This window comes from Notechis scutatus, chromosome 5 (genome assembly GCF_049901735.1).
Source record: "Notechis scutatus isolate UNSWTSFEM ecotype Mainland chromosome 5, rNotScu1.2, whole genome shotgun sequence".
In the NCBI taxonomy this organism is placed as follows: Eukaryota; Metazoa; Chordata; class Lepidosauria; order Squamata; family Elapidae; genus Notechis; species Notechis scutatus.
Genome location: NC_142013.1, coordinates 4797846 through 4820081, shown reverse-complemented (window position 1 = coordinate 4820081; position 22236 = coordinate 4797846). Strand labels below are relative to the sequence as shown.

The following is a 22236-nucleotide window of genomic DNA, read 5'->3' as shown; positions in this document are numbered from 1 at the left end:
GGACGGTGCTTTTTACAACTACACAGCTACACCTTTTACAAAAACAAAATTTACAAATGTATTTGTTTGTCAAACATGTACAAGATAACAAGTTATAGGTATGAACACAGACAAGAACGAAGGGAGTAAATAGAGATAAATGGGGACAGTAAGACAGGGCCCGCTAGTGCGCTTATGCACGCCTCCTTTAAGGCCCTCTTAGGCATGGGGTGAGGTCCACGGTAGACAGTTTGAGGTTGAAGCTGCGAGGGTTCGAGGCTGGGACAACAGAGTTGGGTAGACGTTGATCACTCTGTTGCTGAAGTCGTATTTTCTGCCATCGAGTTTGGAGCGGTTAACTTTGAGTTTGTCTCGGTTGTTTGCCTATGTGTTATTGTGGTTGAGGCTGAAGAAGTCGTTGACAGGCAAGATGTTATAGCAGACAATCTTGTGTACTATGCTTAGCTTGGACCGCAGGTGGTGCAGTTCTAGGTTGTCCTGACCCAAAATTTTGATCCTGGAGGCATAAGGGAATTCTATTGTGAGTGGAGGAGTAAAGAACTCTTCTCGAGAAAAACCTCTGAACCCGTTCAATCGTGTTTAATGTCTGATATACAGTGCAGGTTCCAGGCAGACGAGCTGTATTCAAGAATTGGTCTGGCAAAGGTTTTGTATGCCCTAGTTAACAATTCAAATGTTGCCGGAGAAGAAGCTTGGCAAAATAAGGTTAACAATTCTTAAAGCCTTTTTGGCAATGTTATTACAGTGAGCTCTGGTGCTGTTGTGGTTAGCAGGCTGAGGAGAGCGAGGACTCAGATGAGGGGCCAGGACCATTAGGGAGTAGACTGCTGCCTTCAGAGATTGTGGGGGCAGCGATGAGGAGGTTCCTGAGGAGCCTGTGCCAAGTGCATGTGCCCGCAGGGCTGCTCGTAGGAAAGAGTAGCTGCAACAGCACAGGCGACTCGGGAGTAAGGCTGCAAGATAATGGCCCCTCCTTCAAGAAGATAAAAGGTAGCTGTGCAGCGACCGCTCTTTGCAGGAAGCAAAGACGTTTTGAAACTCAGCCTTGTGGACATTCCAGTTGTCATTTGAAGACTCTTGTGTCGTAAACGATTTCTTATCTGTTGTTGTTTGGCAGTCTTGCAAAAACCTGGCAAGGCTTTTTCTTGTCGGAGCTAATTAGTTGGAAGCAGCCTTTTATCTGTGAAGAAACAGAATTCGTGAATGAAACATTAAAAGGTTGTGCTGCTGCCTTTGTCCTGCGTTTGCTCTCTTGGAAACAGGTTTAGGTCAGAACAGGGGCCTAGATTATTTAAGACAAGTAATATACAACCACAAGTTTACAAATACAAGTTTCATAAGTCCTCAACTTAATAGCATTTGGTTTTCTTTTCTCTCTCTCTCTCTTTTTTTTTTTGCTTTTCACCTAGCTGCCTGGAAAGAAGATGGCCGCTTCTTCTGGGCCTGCCAGCCTCATCCTTCAAGAAGATCCTTCTCAGGAATTTCTACAGCAGAGCCTCGAAAGAGTTTTCAACCTTCAGCACCTGGATCCGCAGGGCACCCAGGAGCTGCTAGAATTCACCATTCGGTACTGGCTTTAGAAAACGAGAGGTGTCGCCCAGTTTGGCGGCCTCCACAGAATTCTCTGCGTCGTTTTCTGTTTCTTATTCCTCAAACCCTTAAAACGGGCTGCCCATATTCAGCGGTGTAGGTTGGTGTCCAAAGTAGCTGCAGAAATCCATCTTCCAGTTTATCCTTGGGATAAACTTGGGAAAAGTTCAGCCGAGCCTGTCTTTGAGAGGCTAAAGAAGCCAAAATGCTGATTGTTTCTTGCTAACAGAGCAGAATTTTCCTGCTATTTTCTCTGCCCTTGGAGATAACAGTGGCTCAGTGGTTTAAAACAGTGTGGTCGCCAATCAGTGGGCCCGGGATCACTGGTAGTCCGTGAGAGAATTTTGGTGGTCCGCAGAGAAATGTCACCCCTAAAGCATCCCCCAAAACAATCCAGGCTGTGCGGGAACACAAGGCTGCGCCGCCCACATGGCCCGCGGGAACACAAGGCTTGCGTCGCTTGCATTGTGAACAACGTGAGGTAGTGAGGGGAGGGGGGAACGGGCAGAGGGGGGAACTTGCCCCACTCGTTCCACATGCCTGGCCTGGCCACCGGGCTGCTTCTTTCTGCTTCTTTCTTCTTCTGCTTTTGGCTGCACGCAAGGAAAGCAGCCAAAGTCTTCCTTTCTCTCCCCCAAACTCCGCCAGAAATGAGTCTTTGGGGCCCTGCAAGGCCTCCTGCTCCAAGAGGCTGCGCCGGCAAAGATTTCTGGCAGAGTTTGGGGGAGGGAAAGAAAGACTTCTGCTGCTTTCCTTGCATGAAGCCAAAAGTCTCTCTCTTTTTCTCTCCCTGCCCCGCCACAAGAACGGAGCTGGAGACAGTATCCTGCGATCCCAAATAAAGAATGATCGACCGGTAGGAAAACGGGGTGGGGAATTTTCCTGCAGACTTTTTTCCTGCAACCACCGTCAGTCGAAATTCATATTAGTGGTCCGTGGGATTTAAAATTATACGTTTGGTGGTCCCTGAGGTCCAAAAAGTTGGTGACCCCGGCTTAAAAGATGCCAGAGAAAATCTATGCTGTGGCAGTTTGAGTCCTACCACTGCATAATGGAGTAAGCTCCTGTCCCTCGCTCTAGCTTCTGCCCACCTAGCAGTTCGAAAGCGTGCAAATGCGAGTAGATCAATAGGTACCACTTGGGTGGGAAGGTAACGACGTGCTGTGTTTCACTGCATGCTCTATGCTGCGATATGGTGTCACGCTGGAAATGTCTTCACATAGTGCTGGCGCAGTGGCCTGAAAAAGAGACGACTACCCCGCCCTAAAGTCGACTATGATTAGTAGAGTAAAGGGGGCACAATGGCTCAGCGGTTAAAGACACTGAGCTTGTCACCGGAAACGGGCAGCCCAAGTTTGAGACCCAAGTGCTGCATGACGGGGTGAGTTCCCATTCCTTACTCCAGCTCCTGCCCTCATTTGCAAGCAGTTTACAAAGCCTGCAAATGTGAGTAGATAAATAGGCACCACTTTGGTGGGAAGGTAAACAGCGTTCCGTGCTCCTTTGACCATGCTGGGCACAGAAATTGTCTTCGGACAACGCTGGCTCCCTCTGCTAAGAAACAGAGTCGTGAGCATTGCTCAGCTGGACAGGGGAAATAACACTAATGCTAATTTGCATCACAGGAAAAGGTATGTAAGGCCAGTGTTCTCACAGACACAATGCAGAGCGCGCTGACAATGTCTCCTCTAACGGTGATGAAATGTTTGCAACCAAATTTCCCACTCGGGAGGCTCAAACCAACAGCCCAACTAACCAACCCGAGCTACTAATATTCAAATAGATTTCAAATCCTGACCTCTAGCGTGGCAAACCTGCAGGGACTCTTTTATATGCGTATACCTTTTCTTTGGCCCAGGGACCTCCAGAGGTTTGCAGAACTGCAGTCTGACTTAGCAGGCCTGGCTGACTTCTCTGCCGCTTACCTACGCTGCCAGCTCCTTCTCATTAAGGTACGCATTTATAACAGCTGTGTGTTTCTTTACTCTTGGTCTAATAAGTTAGGAAATCACATGGAACCAGCCATTCCGTTTCAGTCCACCTATGGAGAGTCTCTGTCATCCAGGCCTTGGTTGCCCCAAAGATACTTTTTTTCAAGAGGCAACAGGACTTTCTGGTTATATCGTTGAAGATGTTTCACTTCTCATCCAAGAAGCTTCTTCAGCTCTGACTGGATGGTGAAGGAGAGAAGGACTGATAATCTTTGCAGAACAGCTGGTCATTTGCATCCTTTTTAGTGAGTCGTTGAGGCCACTTGGAGATTTGTCTGTGTCCACAGGGTCAGTTGAGTAGTGCAAATGGATGTGGAGCCTTCTTAGAACTGCTGAAAGGACTGTATTGTAGACTGGAGATAAATGATGTCGTATCCCTCCCACTCTGTTGAGGGGGGGCTGTTCAGGTTTGACCTAGGTGGCTTCTTTGACCCCTCTTTCAAACCAGCGGTCTCTTTGTCCAAAATGCTCTCTTCAAAAGATTGACCTTTTTTTTTTTAAATGAAGATACAGACTGCTGAATCTTATCCGGATGGTTTTGTTCTTCTGTGTTGTCCTATGAGGCCTCCAAGTGGCCTCGACGACTTTCAGAGGGAATGCAAATGGCCAGCTGTCTGCAAGGAGTATCAGTCCTTCCTTTCCCTGCCATCCAGTCAGAGCTGAAGAAGCTTCTCTTATGAGAAATGAAACTGTCATGCCCCTGTCGGGAGGAGGAAGACAAACAACTGACAGGGAGTGGGAGTGTGGCTCCGTTGGCTGTGGAGGAAACCGGAGAAGGGCAAAGTCCAGCTGGGAAGAGTAGGGGAGAGGTAGAACAAGGGAGAGGGGGTTCAGAGGAAGACCCAGGCCCACCCCTTCTTCATCCTAGGGCACCCAAGGAAGAACGGAGAAGGGAGCAACGTGGGTTGCGTGGCTTACGGGGGAGGAAAGGGCCCTGATTCCTTTCATTAGCCACAGCTGGGAATGAGAGTTTAAAAGAGATGCAAGTTGAGTGCGGTGTCTGCTGGGAGCAAACGTAATTTATCTTGTGTTGACTTTGGTAATCTGCGTTCCTGGCATCCTCCCAACCGTGTTGAGTTACTGCTGTGCCTTCACGTCTGGAATTCCTTCTCCTGCCCTGCCGGACTGATTACCTCATCTTGCCTTAATTGTTGTAATTACAGTTTTTGTTGACCATATTTTGGACTTGATTCTCTGCAGCCAAAGGCTGTTCTGGAAGTTTTTCCCAGCCCAGAAGGTAACCGGGACATTGGGGGCAAAGTTGGAGCAAATTAAGGGACTCCTACGGATTATCTGACTGTGTTGCCTTTGTGCCACGCCCCTTTGGGTCATCACAGAAACATTTAAAAAAAACAAAAAACAGAAAGTCCAGTTGCCTCTTGAAAAAAATATTTTGGGATAATCATGATCCGGATGACGGAGAATCTCCATTGACAGACCCAAGAATCAACCCTCCGACGTGCAGTCCAAGGTCCCTTTGGCCTCACCTGTGAGATCCGGGCCTTTCCATCGCACAGGTGGTTCCAGGGGGGGACAATGTACCCCACGCGTTGGGGGGGAAAAAAACTCTGGGTCTCGTTTTATTTTCAGGCCCTGCAGGAGAAACTCTGGAACGTCGCAGCTCCCCTGTACGTGAAACAGAATGCATTGGCCTTAGCTGCGGCTCGGCAGGTATGGCAGGAAGGTGGGTTGGGCTGGGTTGGGTTATTTATTGATTTATTTTGTGTTAAACCGCTAGCCAGAAACAAGTCACTTGGGGCTCATTCTTAGGGATAGTAATCGGCAGACCAACAAACGGGGTCGGACTTTGCCTCTCTTCACAGTCGCGCAGGATGTTGTTATCTTGTGGGGTGGGGGAGAGAACCACACCTCTGGGTGGGAGCAGGGAACTGTTTGGGTTGGGTATCATTGGCTCAGGGGTGGTAGGAAGCCAAGAACAAAAGAGAATATTTGTAGCTCCAGGTTGAACTGCAGTCTGTCTGTCTGTCTGTCTGTCTCTCTCTCTCTCTCTCTCACACACACACACATTATCTCTACATCTATCTATTTATCTCTATCTGCAATATATCTATCTATTTATCTCTATCTGCAATATATCTATCTATTTATCATTTATCCATCTATTCTCTCTCTGTCTCTCTCTCTCATCTATCTCTATATCTCTACATCTATCTATTTATCTATCTAGCAGTATCTACCGGTATCTACTGCTTATCTATTTATCTATCATCTATCTATCATCTATATCTCTATATCTATCCCTCTGTTCTCTCTCTCTGTGTGTGTGTGTCTGTCTCTCTCTCTCTCTCTCACACACACACACACATTATCTATCTCTATATCTATCTATCTCTACCAATATATCTATTTATCATTTATCTATCCCTTTATTCTCTCTCTCTCCCTGTCTTTCTCTCCCTCATATATTTATCTCTCTCTACATCTGTCTATTTATCTATCTAGCAGTATCTACCGGTATCTACCGCTTATCTATTTATCTATCGTTTACCTATCATCTATATCTCTATATCTATCCCTCTGTTCTCTCTCTCTCTCTCTCTCTGTGTGTGTGTGTCTGTCTGTCTCTCTCACACACACACACACATTATCTATCTCTATATCTATCTATCTCTACCAATATATCTATTTATCATTTATCTATCCCTTTATTCTCTCTCTCTCCCTGTCTCTCTCTCTCTCATATATTTATCTCTCTCTCTACATATGTCTGTCTGTCTGTCTGTCTATCTATCTATCTATCTATCTATCTATCTATCTATCTATCTATCTATCGGTATCTAGACCTTATCTATTTATCTATCATCTACCTATAGAATAGAATTCTTTTACTAGCCAAGTGTGATTGGACACACAAGGAATTTGTCTTAGTGCAAATGCTAACCTATCATCTATATCTCTACATCTATCTGTCTATTCCCTCTCTCTCTCTCTCATCTATCTATATATCTCTACATCTATCTATATCTATCTACTGGTATCTACCGTTTATCTATCTATCATCTATCAATCAATCATCTATATCTCTACATCTATCCATGTATTCTCTCTCTCCCCATCTCAAATCTATATCTGTCTCTACCTACATCCGTTTGTCTGTCTGTCCATCCGTCCGTCTGTCTATCTACCGCATCTAATTACTGCCCCACCCTTCTCACCTGAGTGACTTTACAGCAGACCTTAATAAGAGATTCCTGATTATTGCTTTGATTGCATCGCACTGGGTGGTGGCTTCAGAGCCATCGTGGGCTTGAGCTAGCCAGCGCACCGTTTTCCAGGTGAAACCATCTTTCTGTAGCCTCGCCCCCCCGCCTCCGGGAATCCGTCAGACTTTTAAAACACGAGTCCCTTCTCGCCCAGATTATGGAAGAAACGTACAAGATGGAGTTCATGTACAGCCACGTGGAGCATCGGCAGGTGGTCATCATCCACCATATGAGGCTCCAGGCCAAGGCTCTGCAGCTGATTGTGACTGTGCGGACAACGAGAGGGTAAGGAGGCTTTCTGGGACTTTGGGGGATGCTGGGATCACCGGAGAGAGAAGTTAGGGGGAAAGTAGATTTCCGCTGCTGACTACAGTCGGCTCATAAAACTTTGGAAAGCTTTGGAGCGATTTATTATGCGCTGTCAGGTTGGTGTTGACTCTTCCAAAGCACTTGAAGGCTGGACAGGAACCAATGAAGAATAGCATAGAATAAAACAGAACAGAACAAGGAATGTAATTCAGAGTAGAATAGGAATAGGAATAGGAATAGAACAGAACAGAACAGAACAGAACAGAATAGAATATTGGAGTGGAGTGGAGGAGTGGAGTGGAGTGGAGTGGAGTGGAGTGGAATAGAATAGAATAGAATAGAATAGAATAGAATAGAATAGAATAGAATAGAATGTAGAGTAGAGTAGAGTAGAGTAGAGTAGAGTAGAGTAGAACAGAGACAGAACAGAACAGAATAGAATAGAACAGAATAGAACAGAAGAACAGAACAGAACAGAATAGAATAGAATAGAATAGAATAGAATAGAATAGAATATTGGAGTGGAGTGGAGTGGAATGGAATGGAATGGAATGGAATAGAATAGAATAGAATAGAATAGAATAGAATAGAATAGAATAGAATAGAATAGAATAGAATAGAGAGAATAAAATAGAATAGAATAGAGCGAATAGAATAGAAAGAATAGAATAGAAAGAATAGAGTAGAAGAGAAGAGAAGAGAATGTAGAGTAGAGTAGAACAGAACAGAACAGAACAACAGATTAAGGAGTAGGAATAGTACAGAACAGAACTTAGAATTTAGGAGAAATTTCCTTCCTGACAATGAGAACAATTAATCAGTGGAACGACTTGCCTCCAGAAAATTCTCCAACACCAGAGATTTTTAAGAGGAGATTGGACAGCCATTTGTCTGAAATAGTATAGGGTTTCCTGTTTGAGCAGGGGGTTGGACTAGAAGACCTCCAAGGTCCCTTCCAACTCTGTATTCTTTTATTCTTAGTGACCAGATACATAAATAGGGAAATTTTACAGATAATCCTTGACTAACGGGACCAATGGGAATTTCCATCGCTAAGCGGTGCTGTTGTAAACCGCTGTGCTTAATGATGGCAATCCCTGCTGTCTCAGTTGCCATCCTTAATGGAATCCCATGGTTGTTAGGTGAGGCATCTTTCTGCCGGCTTTCCACAACCAAAGTCATTGGGGAAGCTGGCAGGAATTCGCAAGTCCCCAAATAGCTGGTAGGTAAGTGGCTGCTGCCAGATGGGGGTGGGGGCAAGGATGCAAGTGAAGGTTAGGACTGGCATATCACTGGTGTGTGAGAGGCACCCCATAGGTTGGGGAGAATGTGGGGGAGGGTGCGAGAGATGCTGTGTGGTTAGGTGTCGCGCAAGAGGTGCCCACGGCATGCATAGAAAGTGCTACTCAGGTTGGGAAGAGTTTGCAGAGTTGTGCAAATTTCTGGCAAGAGACAAAGAGACTGGGGAATAATAATAATGCATAGCTGGTGGAAACGTACTACGATTATCTGCAATGTTTCCTGCCGGCTTTCTCATTGACTTTCTGGGGAAGCCAGTAGAGAACATTGCAAATGGCAATGATCATGTGATCAGAGACTGTTTGGCACCGAATTGTAAATGCAAACTGATTGCCAAGTGCCCAGATCACAATCCCACGACCACAGGATGCCGAGGTAGCCATAACTCTGCAATTTATCAGTTATAATCAGCATTTGTTCAGCACTATCGTAACTTCGAAGGGTCGTTGAATGAACGGTCGTAATTGTCGAATGCCGGGGAAATCAGGAGATCCAAGCAGTTCAAATAAAGATTTATTGTAAGCTTAAAATCTAGAAGAATCCAAACGACTCACAGTTAAAGCAATTTGGCAGTAAATAAGGAAGTCGCGGTGGATTTAGATCGCTTGTGGGAGCAAAGGGACTCGTAACTTATGACCTGTTTCACTCCTCCCTTAACCTGGTCATTTCTTACAGTAATGCTGTGGATGGCATTTGTCCAAAGCAAATTCCCCACCCCCCAATTTCAAATTTTATGTAAGTTCCAAAGTGGTTTCCCAAAGGCCTTGCACTGAATCGATGGTTAAATAAGACTTGGCATGGAAATTTGTTTTGTATCGCTGGCATTCCCACGCCAGCTTTTCTGTAGAATAATCGTGTCTGATTTTTTGGTCTGGCAATGACTTGCAACTGGCAAAAATGAAGAGGTTTAGAATGGACTTTGTGTCTTTGTTACAGGGTGGAACCGCTCGGGATATGTGAGAAATTTTTGCAGGAAGTGGACTGTTTTCAAAGGTGTGTACTGGCTGGTTACATATTCCTCAGGTGCAAACAGGTGCATACCTCTTTGTCACAAGGTTGCCCTTGCCTCAATTTTCCTTCTCTTTTGCATCCACAAGCATTTGTAACACACATACACAGACGTAACCCTACTCTCAGAAAGGTAATAATTAGTTATTAGTTATACCATGTTTCCCTGAAAATAAGACCCTGTCTTATATTTTTCTTGCCACCAAAAAAGGCACCAGGTCTTATTTTCAGGGGATATCATTCACTGACTAATCTCACTTGCGCGTGTCACCCTCAGCCTCCTTTTCGCTGTCAGGGGCCTTCAGGAACTTCTTCTGTGGCCAACAAGGCTTTCCTGAAGGCCTCTGTGATGGATAATAGAGCTCTGGATCGATCCAGATCTTTGTCATCAGCTACAGAGGCCTTCAGGAAAGTCTTGCTGGCTGCAGAAGAAATGGGCCGGCCAGGCAGGTGTCGGGGTGTGCGAGGCGTGGCTACAACTGTCCAAAGGTAAGTAGTAGGGCAGCTCCACCACCACCCCCGTCCCCATTTTACTCACGCACTTTGATGTGGGCGGGATCTTAATTAGGGCTTACTTTGTGGATAGGGCTTATATTGGGCACGTGTAAAAATCAAACTAGGACTTACTTTCAGGGTAGATCCTATTTTAGGGGAAACAGTAGTTATCAATCATGTGATCTTATTCTCGTTTTTCTTCTCATGTTCCTTTTAGTCATAGTATTCTTTCATTCATTATTTTTAGCAGAATCGCTTTCTATTCTTGACTTTATATTTCCAGGTTGTTTTAATAATAATAAAAAAAATAGCCGTTGCTAATACACGTTTTTCTGTGCCTCTGTGTTGTCAGGCCTCAGCTTCTCTCTTCTCTCATCCTTTCACCAGGTGTTTTATTTCTGAGCTGCCTCACATGCAAGGCAGCTTTGTGGATAAGCTTCTTGACCTGATGCCCAGGCTGGTCACCTCCAAGCCTTCAGAGGTAGTCAAGATCCTTCGGGTGACCTTGAGACAGAGTAATTTCCTTCGCCTTCCATTGCCGGAGAAGGTGAGCATTCCATTCATTCATTCATTCATTCATTCATAAATTCATTCATTCATTCATAAATTCATTCATTTAATAAATTCATTCACCCATTCATTCACAAATTCATTCATTCATTCACAAATTCATTCATTCATTCATAAATCCATTCATTCATAAAATCATAAATCCATTCAAATACATTCATTCATACATTCATTCATAAAATCAAATACATTCATTCATAAAATTCATTTAATAAATTCATTCACTCATTCATTCACAAATTCATTCATTCGTATCATCAATACTTTCATTCATTGATCAATATATTCATTCTTCATTCAATTTCTATAGCTGCCCATCTTAGTAAAGGACTCTGGATGGCTTTCAATTCAGAACACATACTACAATTAAAGTGTTAAAAAGACATTTTAGAACAATAAAAAACAAAAACAACAACAGAAACCATTAAAAGCCTAGAGTTGTTCTATGGTCCGCTTGGTGTCAGCTGTGAGGCTGTCCTGCCATCGTGTTTTTTGGAGTCCTGGTTCCCTTTTTCCACTAACTCTTCCCAACAGAATTGCTTTCTTCCATGAATTCCCCTTGCATGACATGGCCATAATAAGTGAGACCTGTTAACAATATAGCTAGGAAACAGGGCCCTTGATGCATTCAGCATCCCAGGCACAGGAACACACAGGTTTTTAAGTTTTACGAAAGGCTACCAGGGTTGGGGCTGTTCTAACTTCTGAAGAGAGAATGTTCCACAAAACAGGGGTCAGGGATTGGACAGCCCTTGGTCTGAAATGGTATGGGGTCTCCTGCTCGATCAGGGGGTTGGGCTAGGAGACCTCCAAGGTCCCTTTCCACTCGGTTTTTCGTCTGTGGTTCAGTTGCTAAGTGTGTCTGACCCTTTGTAACCCCCACGCACTATAGTACTATGCCAGGCGCCCTTGTCCTCTAACGCTCCCGGTGTTCACGGCATGGATGATACTGGTTATCTATGGGGGCGCAGTGGTTAGAGTTGCAGTACTGCAGGTTACTTCTGCTGACTGCCAGCTGCCCGCAATTCAGCAGTTCGAATCTCACCAGGCTCAAGGTTGACTCAGCCTTCCGTCCTTCCGAGATCAGTAAAACAAGGACCCAGATTGTTGAGGGCAATAGGTTGATTCTGTACACCGCTTAGAGAGGGCTGGAACACACTGTGAAGCAGCGTAGAAGTCTACTGCTATTTCTTCCCTTTTCCCTTTTCCCTTCTCCCTCCCCTCTTCCTTTCCCTTTCTCCTTCTCCTTCCTCTTCCACTTCTTCTTCCTCTCTCTCTTCCCCTTCCTCCTCCACTTCCTTCCTTCCTTCTGTTTTCTTTTCCCCTTTTTCACCCTCTTCTTTCCCCCTTCCTCCTTCTCCCCTCCATTTCTTCCTTCCCTTTCTCGTCCTCTTCCACTTCCTCTTCCTCTTTGTCCAACTTCTGGTGGCGTCGTGGTGCAGTGGTTAGAATCAGCCTTGAAGGCTAACTCTGCCAGCAGTTCGATCCTGATCAGCTCAAGGTTGACTCATCCTTCCATACTTCCGAGGTCGTTAAAATGAGGACCCAGATTGTTGGGGGAGGCAAGAGGGTGTCAGAGCATTTGCAGTGTGACTACCATTATGAGATAAAACACAGCGCACAAAGACTTAATACATTTAACAGTGGGTTTATCTGCAAGATATATCCAGAAATATACGTGGTAGGCAAAATACCTTACAAGCAATCAATCTTCTTCTTAAAACTCTATATGGAGAACTCTGCAATGAATACCGGACACAAGGAGAGAGGACACGCCCTCTAATGGCTGCCTTATATCAAATTCTGTGGACTCATTCTTCATCTTAAAAGAGCAATACCCAGGCTATGCTGATTCATCCTCGGTTGCATCAGCCTTATAGCAGCCGGTAGCTATTAAATCTTATGCCTCAATAGAGGCTAACTCTGTAAACCACTTTGAGAGGGCCGCAAAGCACAGTGAAGCGATATATAAGTCTAAGTGCTATTTGTATTGCTCTCTAACTATCTCATCTGCTGCCGTCCCCTTCTCTTTCGGCTTTCCATCTTCCCCGCCCTCGGGGTCTTCTACCAAGGAGTCCTCTCTTTTCATTTGGTGACCACAATGCTTGAGCTTCGTCTTCAGGACAGGGTCTCTCAACCTGTTGCAGATGTTTGGTTAATCACTGGCATGTCTGCTTAACGACCGCAGCAAAAAACCAAAAAGGTCATAATATGATAAGCCGCTTAACCAGCAGTGCCACTTATGACCGCCATTCAAGACTCAATTATGGTTGTAAGTCCTCAATTCAATGACCACAATTGAGCTCAAGATTTCTGTCGCTAAGCGAGGTAGTGGGGAACTGAATGTTGTCCCATTTTACGCTCTTTCTTGCCACCGTTAAGTGAATCAGTGCATGTATGAAGTCAGTAACCTGAATCAGTAAGCCAGCGAATCTGGCTTCCCTGTTGACTTTGCTCGTCAGAAGGTTGCGAAAGGTAGATCGTGTGACCCCCCTCCCCCCCCGGGGACACTGTGACCGTCATAAATACAAGTCAGTTGCCAGGCATCTGAATTTTGATTAAATGACCATGGGGGCTGCTGCAACGGTCCTAAGTGTGGAAAATGGTCCTAAGTACCTTTTTTTCAGTACCACCGTAACTTCGAACAGACACTAAACAAATGGTCACAAGTTGAGGACTACCTATACAAAGGCATGTCAGGGATTGGAAAAGGGAGTTGCAAGGTGTTGCTTTGTCTCAAGAAGCGTGTTTAGATTATTGCAGTGTAAATTCAGCGCCAGAAAAGTAAGCACAGATGGCTGAGGCTTCATTTAACTTCTTTATAAACACATCAAGTCAATTTTACAAGACCAGTTGTAGATTTCTCCAACATAGGGCAAATGGACAGAAGCAGACATGTTACAGGTTCAGAGCAGAACAGCAACTCAGGAGCTCAGAAACAGACCTCAGTTTCACTTTAGTTCAGCAGACAAGCAAGACACACAGCAAAGGAGAGAAAAAATTTCATTCTCAATAGACAAGACTCAGAGCTCAACATAGCTTCAGAGCTGCAGAGCTTAATATAGAGCCACGCCTAAGCTACTTCTAGTTTCAGTTTCCAAACAGTTCTCATTGGCTGACTTAGTTGCTATGCCTATTCATTGGCTGACCTTATTACGAAGCTCTGTTCCAGTTCGTGAATATACTCTGAACAAAGCGTAGGTTGATTTACCCCATTTCTTCCCCCAGATCCACCGAGCAACTGCCACCATTATCGAACCCACAGGAGAGTCGGACAATCCCCTGCGCTTCACGTCAGGTTTAGTTGTCGCTCTGGATGTGGACGCCACTCTGGAACATGTGCAAGATCCCCAAAGCACAGTGAAAGTTCAGGTAATGTGATGCGATCGGTGGTTGGTTTCCCAATTGTATCCTGCCGGTGGTATGCGTGGTTCTATGCCCTTGCGCTTCACACGTGCGCGGAGGGCTCAAAGACCAACCTCTGTCGACGCTGGTAAGCTGAACTTCCCGCGTGTGCATGCCTAACACATGCTTTGCACGCACACGGAGGTCTCCAAGACTGACCTCTGTCAACGCCGGTAAGCGGAGCAGTTTTTAGCTCAGCTGAGGCGCGGCAATCAAGGGAATATAGGAGAGGTAACGGCAGAGGTGGGTGGGTGGGTCCAACCAGAGGTGGTATTTGCCAGTTCTCTGAATTTCCCCAAATGTTCCCACGTTTCTGGCAAGTCCCAGAGCAAAGTGATCACACACACACACACACACACACACACACACACCTGTCAAGCAGCCTCTGGCTGCAAGTAGTCCAGCCCAATGCTATGAGTACCACGGCTGCGAAGCAAGAAATCCAGCAGGGCAAGTCGAGGAGCCCAGGAAGCGAAGGAGGCAGGCAAGTCATCCAGAAATCCAGAAAGAATGCTAGGAATTCAGGAAAGTTTAAACATCAGCACTCAACCCTCCATGAATTCCCGACAAACGCCCCTCCCCACATCGTCTCTTTAAGTCTCGATCGCCAGGTGTGCTTTGTGGAGAGGGGCGGGGTGCTCTCCTCCTGAATAGATGGGCCAGTCTGCACTGTTCTCGCCTTCTCTCCACTCTCTGTGCTCTGGGATCAGGAGGAGGTGGTCCTTGCTCATTGCCTGAGAACTGTCTCTCGTGTTCACTGCTTAGCCTCCCTTCCGCCCTGCCTACAAGCTGTCCTAATCCTGAAAGACCCTGGCCTGGCTAGCCCTGCTCCTCCCCATTTTCCTCCGAAGCCGATGAAGCTGCCCCCTCTATCTCTGTCGGCTCCAGTTCCAGCTCATCTTCCCCCGCAGATTCAGGCTCCAACAACTCTCATCACATGAGAATTGAGCCACAAAGGCCACCGTGCGGGTTAAGAGCAAGGATTCGACGTCCCACCATTTTGTCTCCAATTCTCGGTTGGCCAACTGCCATTGGGTGCGCACCAATCTTTTTCAACCTCTGGCCCTTGAAGATGTGTGGACTTCAACTCCCAGAATTCCCCAGCCAACAAAGACTATTTTCATGAGATTTCATGGGCTTTATTATTATTTTTTTTCAAGAGATAATTCTTTATCAAGGGGATGTCACGATAGAATGACTGAGTTGCGGGAAAAAATGGTGGAACGATGTGGGACAAGCAGGAATGGCTTCATTGCAAGTTCCAATCTGGGTTGGTCATGGGGACCAGAGGTTTAGTCTCGTGCTGGAGCGCATCCTCAGGAAACTTCTCTCTCACCAGAATGTGTGCTTTGGACTACTCTGTGTTGTATTTATATGGTGCCTGGTTGTGTGTTGCTTTTTAGTTGTTTAATTGGGGTATTGAGGGCCGGCTACTAAGTCAGATGTGGCTGATGCAATAAGAATGAATCAGCATAGCATGGGTATTTCCCTTTAAGACTGGGGATGGGTTCTATCCCTTTAAGAGGTGTTTATATAAAGGCAGCCATTAGAGGTTGTGTTCTCTCTCCTTGTGTACGGTATTCATTGCAGAGTTCTCCATGTAGAGTTAAGAAGAAGATTGATTGCTTGTCAGGTGTTTTGCCTACCACGTATATTTCTGTATATGTCTTGTATATAAACCACTGTTAAATTTCTTAAGTCTCTGTGTGCTGGATGTTTTGCTCCTGGGTTGTCTCGTAATAATAGTCACGGTGCAAATGCTCTGACATGATGCTCCCCATTTCATTCAGCACTCAGAAATAAAAGTTCACCCAAATAAGAATTTATTTGAAGAAATCATCCTGGCACATCTGAGAAAACTTGAATCTGAAGAGTTCCAGGTTTCCCCTTCCCAATTGAAAGTCATAAACCCATCCTCTGCACCCACCAGTCCATCACATGGCCCAATCAACCATCGTCCCAACCGGAGACATTTTTCCAGACACTCCTCTCCAGGTGCAGGGTAACTTGTCCTTGACTTTATGAGAAGAATGTTGTGTCTAATCTTCTACCACTCTATGCAATTCCCCCCTCCCAAATTCCCAGGCACTAAAAATATGGCAACTTCAAAGCTTCAAAGTAAAATATGGCTACAACCTATTTCCCAAGCATCAATTATCTCCCTGGCTATTTTTGGTCCGGCTCAGCCAACAATCTTAATAGCTGCAAAATTAAATGTTTTGCTTCACTGGTGATTTAAGGGTAGAGGATCACTTCAGGTCTCTTTTTTCTTCTTCTAGATCATGTATCCTGATGGCCAGTCCCAAGTGATCCACCCGAAACCGGCAGATTTTAGAAACCCTGGTCCAGGAAGGCACCGATTAATTACTCAGGTTTATCTCTCACACACTGCCTGGACAGGTAAGGGAGGCTTGGCTTTAAGTGCTTCTTTTGACCCACTGGGAAAATTTTGGTGGAACGTACATTTCATCTGGGTCATTTCTCAGAGTTTGTTTATGTACGTCCTCAGCTTACGACCACAACTGAGCCAGAAAATTTATGTTGTTAAGGGAGAAATTTTTTAAGGAATTCCCCCCGTGTTTTACATCCTTTCTTGACACAGATTGTTAAATGAATCACTGGAGCTGCTAAGTGAATAACACGGTTGTTAAGCGGACTCTGGCTTCCCTGTAGACTTTGCCGACCCTGGGATGCTGCAACTGTTTCTAAGTACATGCCAGTTGCCAAGCCTCTGAATTTTGATCCCGTGACCACAGGGATGCTGCGATGTGTGGAAAAGAAAAAAAAAAGATCTTGTAATTTTTTGTCAGTGTCATCGTAACTTCGGACGGTCACTAAACAAACGGCTGTTAAGTCGAGGACTTACCCGTATGTTAGTTGCTTTTTGAAACCTGGTGCCAACTCATAAAACATTCCCATGCCTGTTTTAGTAGTTGCCATAAAAAAAAGGGGGGGGGGAGAGGAAGGAAATCTGGAAGAGCAGTGCAGCAGTTTGGAAGCGAAAATACATTCCAACTCTTATCTTGAAAAGATTGTAACTAAAATACCAGAGCTTTTGCCCGCGAATATATTTAATTGGAGAACATGAATGATGACAGCCAGCCCGTAATTGGAGAATGTGATTGATGACACCCAGCCTGTAATTGGAGAATGTGATTGATGACACCCAGCCCGTGAACTGTGCTCAATTGGAGAATCTGGTTGATGAGACACTCAGGGGGGAGGGAGGGGGGAAACAGGGTCACAGGGGACTGTAAATGACGTAGGCCAGAGTTGGCTTCACACAGGGCAGTGCCAGTATGTCGCCTCTAATGAATCCTTTGAAGGTTTTTGAAGTTTGGCTCGAGAATCATTGGTTTCATTAGGGCGATTGCTGGAATCCTGACACCTGGCAGATTTGACATTTCTTTCCCTCTTTCCTCCCCCCTCCCTTTTTTTTTTTTTTCTTCTTCCTTTCCTCCAGAACCTTGTCAAATCGAACTCTGTCTTCTCCTGGCCTACAGTTCAGACAGAACCAAAGCCTCCGTGGGCCTCTCGCGGTCCACCTGGGGAGACAGCATGGATCTTCTACCCCCATCCGAGGGCAGCATCGAAGGGACTCTCTTGTTCGGCAAACCGGTCAAAGTTTATATTATGCCCAAGCCTGCCAGGCGGTGAAAAGCTGCCGTTGCAAAATAGTTTCCTCTTTTATTTTACTCCTTGGGGAGAAATTTCGGAAGTGGATAAAGACCGTAAAGACCATCGGAGTGTTGGCCTCCAAGTTAAAACTCTGCTCTCTCTTCTGCTTACAGAACCACCTGAAAGGGAAGGGGCTCCGTTAAGTTGCTCCTCAGACTTTGCTACGGACGTTTTACTCCGTCGCTTGGCAGGCCTCCTTTAAGTGCAACATGGTTTGGTCCAGCTTAGCCCAGCCAAGAGTTCGGCGGTTGGGCACTTCCAACACATCTGGAGGGGTGTCTGTTTGGGAAAATCTGCTTTGGCCTTTCCTTAAACTTTTCGGATGCTGGGCAAGTGTTTCTTTGAGCAACTTTTTTTTTTTTTTTACACGGTCGGTGAAATGAGGGACAAAAATCATCAAACCCGGTTATCGGGGTTTCTCAACCCCAATCTTTAATAAGGGAGGTGGTGGCCTTGATGTGAAGATCGCAGTTGCTGCGTTGAGATAGGAGAAAGGTTGCTCTGGCATCTAGACTGGTCTCAGAATGTACAGAATGTCCTCTTCAGTGCGGCCAGTGGAATAAATGGGAAGAGACGTTATGTGCGATTCTCTTCAGACGGAAAGTTCTCCCTGGCGAAGATTGTATCGTGACCACCTTGTGGCTTGGTTTCACGCAGAGAACTTGGGAGCCCGTAATTTAATATTTTTCGACATTTATTAAAATAGCACTGTGCCTCCCCTGGTGTTGTTACTGTTTGCTGTAAGTAGCATTTCTTGAGTGAGCTCTGAAGTTTTGGTTAATTTGGATGGATGGATGGATGGGGAGGAAGGGAGGGAAGAAACAGAGGAAGGATGATGAGGGAGGGAGGAAGAAAGGAAAAACAGGAAGAAAGGAAGGAAAACAAAGGTAGGGAAGGAAGGAAGGGTAGTGAAATGGGAGATTGAGGGATAGAAGGAAATAAAGGCAGGAAGGAAAATTGGAAGGAGGGAGAGAAGGAAGGAGGGGTAGTGAAAGGGAGATGGAGGGAAGGAAAGAAGACGATGGAAAATCAGAAGTATGGAGGGAGAGAAGGAAGGAGGGAAGATAATGAAAGGGAGATGGAGGGATGGAGGAAAGGAAAAACAGTAAGGAAAACGGGAAGGAGAGAAGGAAGGAGGGAGGATAGTGAAAGAGGGATGGAAGGATGAAAGGAAAGAAGATGAAGGGAAACTGGAAGGATGGAAGGAGAGAAAGGAAGAACCAATAAAGGGAGGGAAGGAAGGAAGGAAGGAAGGAAAAGAAGAAGATGAAGGAAAATCGGAAGGAGGGAAGGAAGTAGAGAGAATAGTGAAAAGGAAATGGAGGGAAGGAAGGAAAGAAGATGAAGGAAAATCGGAAGGAGGGAAGGAAGGAGAGAGGATAGTGAAAAGGAAATGGAGGGATGGAAGGAAGGAAGGAAAGACAGTAAGGAAAATGGGAAGGATGTAGAGAGAGAAGGAAGGATAGTGGAAGCGTAAGGATGGATGAAAGGAAGGGGGAGGAAAACAGGAATATTGGAGGGAAGGAAGGAAGGGAAGCTTAAATATGTATGTAGTATAGGGGCCGTACCTCTGCCTGTACAGATTCTCTGCTTCTAAAGGCAAAAATAAGATTTCCCCCTTGTGTCCTCCAGAGCCGACAGTCATGCCTGGAGCCAACACTTTCCTGCTGCTCAGCCTTGCATCTCTTTCCGTTGCAGCTGGACTACAACCGAACAATCCTGACCAACCGACATTCCTTAGGCCACTTGTAAAAAAAATCTTGTGCCTGGGAATCACGTAGCGTTAACATCTGTTTCTCTTGTTCCCCCTGAAAGCCGAACCAAAGGCATCCCGCAAATTCTATTTTGATTGTTTTATTTCACTCCCTGGGAATGGTTAAGCCGGAGGTGTCCTGTTACCTATGAAATTACTTGGAACAATCGGCCCACTGTTTCCCCCCCCATTTCCTCTGGCTGAAGATACCTCAATATTGCTACCTCTTCTAGGATCTTATTTTTTTTCCACCATTCCAGGCGCTTCCCCCCCCCCCCTCTTAATTGCTCTCCTCTGGAAACAGCCCAATTTGTCCATGTCCTCCTTAAAACACAGTGGCCAGAATTGGGTGCAATGCTTCGGGGGTGTGGTATGTTCGATGCTCAATATAACCAAGTGCCAGAGTGCGCACAGCTTTACTATGTGAGACAACCCAGGAGCAATAATAATACGGTTTCCCCGAAAATACGACCTACCCTGAAATTAAGTCCTAGCTTGATTTTTTTATATGTGCGCCTGATATAAGCCCTACACCCCCACCCATAAGCCCTAAATAAGATCCACAGTGGACAGGTAAACATTAAGTTGGGGAGGGTAGAGCTGCCCTACTACTTATCTTTGGACAGTTGTAGCCAGGTATTGCACCTGCCGACACCTGCCTTGCCGGCCCATTTCTTCTGCAGTTGGCAAGGGTGGCAAGGCTTTCCTGAAGGCCTCTGGAGCTGATCACAAAGCTCTGGATCGATCCAGAGGTCTCTTATCGACTGCAGAGGCCTTCAGGAAAGCCTTGCAGCCACAGAAGAAGAAGTTCCGGAAGGCCTCTGACAGCAAAAAGGAGGCCGGGAGGAGATGTGCGCAAGTGAAGTTAGTGGATGACATCCCCCCAAAATAAGACCTGGTGCCTTTATTGGTTTGCTTTCGGCTTCGTGCTTGTGCGAGCAAAGCACGAAGCCGAAAGCACCAGCCTGAGGATGGCGAGTGGGACCTCGCCGAAACGTCGCCAAGATACTCTTAATCTTACACGGGAAAAGACCCGAACACACCTAGACCTACGTACCTGTACCCATGAAAATCTATGAAAACAAAGATATATATATATACATGTAGGTCTAGGTGTGTTCGGGTCTTTTCCCGTGTAAGATTAAGAGTATCTTGGCGACGTTTTGGCGAGGTCCCACTCGCCATCCTCAGGCTGGTGCTTTCGGCTTCGTGCCAGTGCAAGCAGTGTGTGATCGGAGCTGCCATCTCTCTATAAATACTGGTGGTGGGGGCTGGTGTGCTGGGCTGGTTGGCTGCGCTGCTGCCTCTTGATTGGTTGATGGAGTTGATGTTGGTATAATGGGCTGTGTGATGGCCTTGTGAGTTTTGTTGTGGAGATATCCTGGATCTTGTGCTGTAATCTCCTGGGTCGTTTGTTTTGTAGTGATCTTTTTTCCATTATCCTCTCGTGTTTTAACGGCTTGGGTAATGGGTTGTGTGATGGGTTGTGTGAGATCTTTTGTTGTGGTATCCGGGGTCCTGCGTTGTAATCTCCTGGGTTGTTTGTGTTTTGATCTCTTTTCCATTAGCCTCCCGTGTTGTAACGGCTTGGGTAATGGGTTGTGTGACATCAACTCCATCAACCAATCAAGAGGCAGCAGCGCAGCCAACCAGCCCAGCACACCAGGCCCCCCCCCCCAGTATTTATAGAGAGACGGCAGCTCCGATCACACACTGCTTGCACTGGCACAAAGCCGAAAGCACCAGCCTGAGGATGGCGAGTGGGACCTTTCTGAAACGTCGCCAAGATACTCTTAATCTTACATGGGAAAAGACCCAAACACACCTAGACCTACATCTATCTATCTATCTATCATCTATCTATCTATCTATCTATCTATCTATCTATCTATCTATCTATCTATCTATCATCTATCTATCTATCTATCTATCTATCTATCTATCTATCTATCTATCTATCTATCTATCTATCTATCTATCTATCTATCTATCTATCTATCTATCTATCTATCTATCTATCATCATCTATCTATCATCTATCGATCTATCTATCTATCTATCTATCTCTATCTATCATCATCTATCTATCTATCTATCTATCTATCTATCTATCTATCTATCATCTATCTATCTATCATCATGTATCTATCTATCATGTATCTATCTATCATCATTCTATCTATCATCTATCTGTCTATCTATCTATCTATCTATCTATCTATCTATCTATCTATCTATCTATCTATCTATCTATCTATCTATCTATCTATCTATCATCTATCTATCTATCTATCTATCTATCTATCTATCATCATCTATCTATCTATCTATCTATCTATCTATCTATCTCTATCTATCATCATCTATCTATCTACATACATACATATATGATAGGGTCTTATTTTCAGGGAAACACAGTAGCAAACAGGTTTGTAATAAATAGTGGATTTATCTACAAAAGAATATATACTATACATACATGTACTACAGGGAGAGGTCAAACAAGCAGTGATTACAACAGGGAAGAACAGAGAGAGAGAGCCGCCCTAAGGGCCTCTTTTTAGTATACAGGCTCTTAAAGGGATAACAGCCAAAAAACATAGCTGGCTCATTCCCATCATTGCATCAGCTGGTCAGCTTTTAAATCACTACCCTGACAAGGTAGTCCTTGACTTACAACTTAGTGACCATTCGAAGTTACAATGGCACTGAAAAAAGGGACTCCTGACCCATTTTTCACACTTACGGCCGTTGCAGCATCCTCATGGTCACGTGATCTACATTCGGACCCTTGACAACCTGATTCACATTTATGACGGTTGCAGTGTCCCAGGGTCAAGTGATCCCCTTTGGCAACCTTGGGGAAACCAGATTCACTTAATAACCATGTGACTGGTTCAACAACAGCCATTCA

General features: G+C 45.3%; 1 protein-coding gene across 1 annotated transcript in view; it reads left to right on the top strand.

Moving 5' to 3' along the window:
- The window catches only part of INTS4 (integrator complex subunit 4), a 50641-nt gene extending 32355 nt beyond the window's left edge, over window positions 1-18286 (top strand). The window contains exons 15-23 of the mRNA XM_087966023.1: window positions 1410-1567; window positions 3449-3542; window positions 5172-5252; window positions 6960-7090; window positions 9350-9406; window positions 10304-10463; window positions 13715-13858; window positions 16171-16291; window positions 17355-18286. Of these exons, the coding sequence (XP_087822149.1) occupies window positions 1410-1567; window positions 3449-3542; window positions 5172-5252; window positions 6960-7090; window positions 9350-9406; window positions 10304-10463; window positions 13715-13858; window positions 16171-16291; window positions 17355-17548 (1140 nt within the window). The 3' untranslated portion in view covers window positions 17549-18286. The remainder of the gene's footprint in view (window positions 1-1409; window positions 1568-3448; window positions 3543-5171; window positions 5253-6959; window positions 7091-9349; window positions 9407-10303; window positions 10464-13714; window positions 13859-16170; window positions 16292-17354) is intronic.
- The last annotated feature ends 3950 nt before the right edge of the window (window positions 18287-22236 follow it).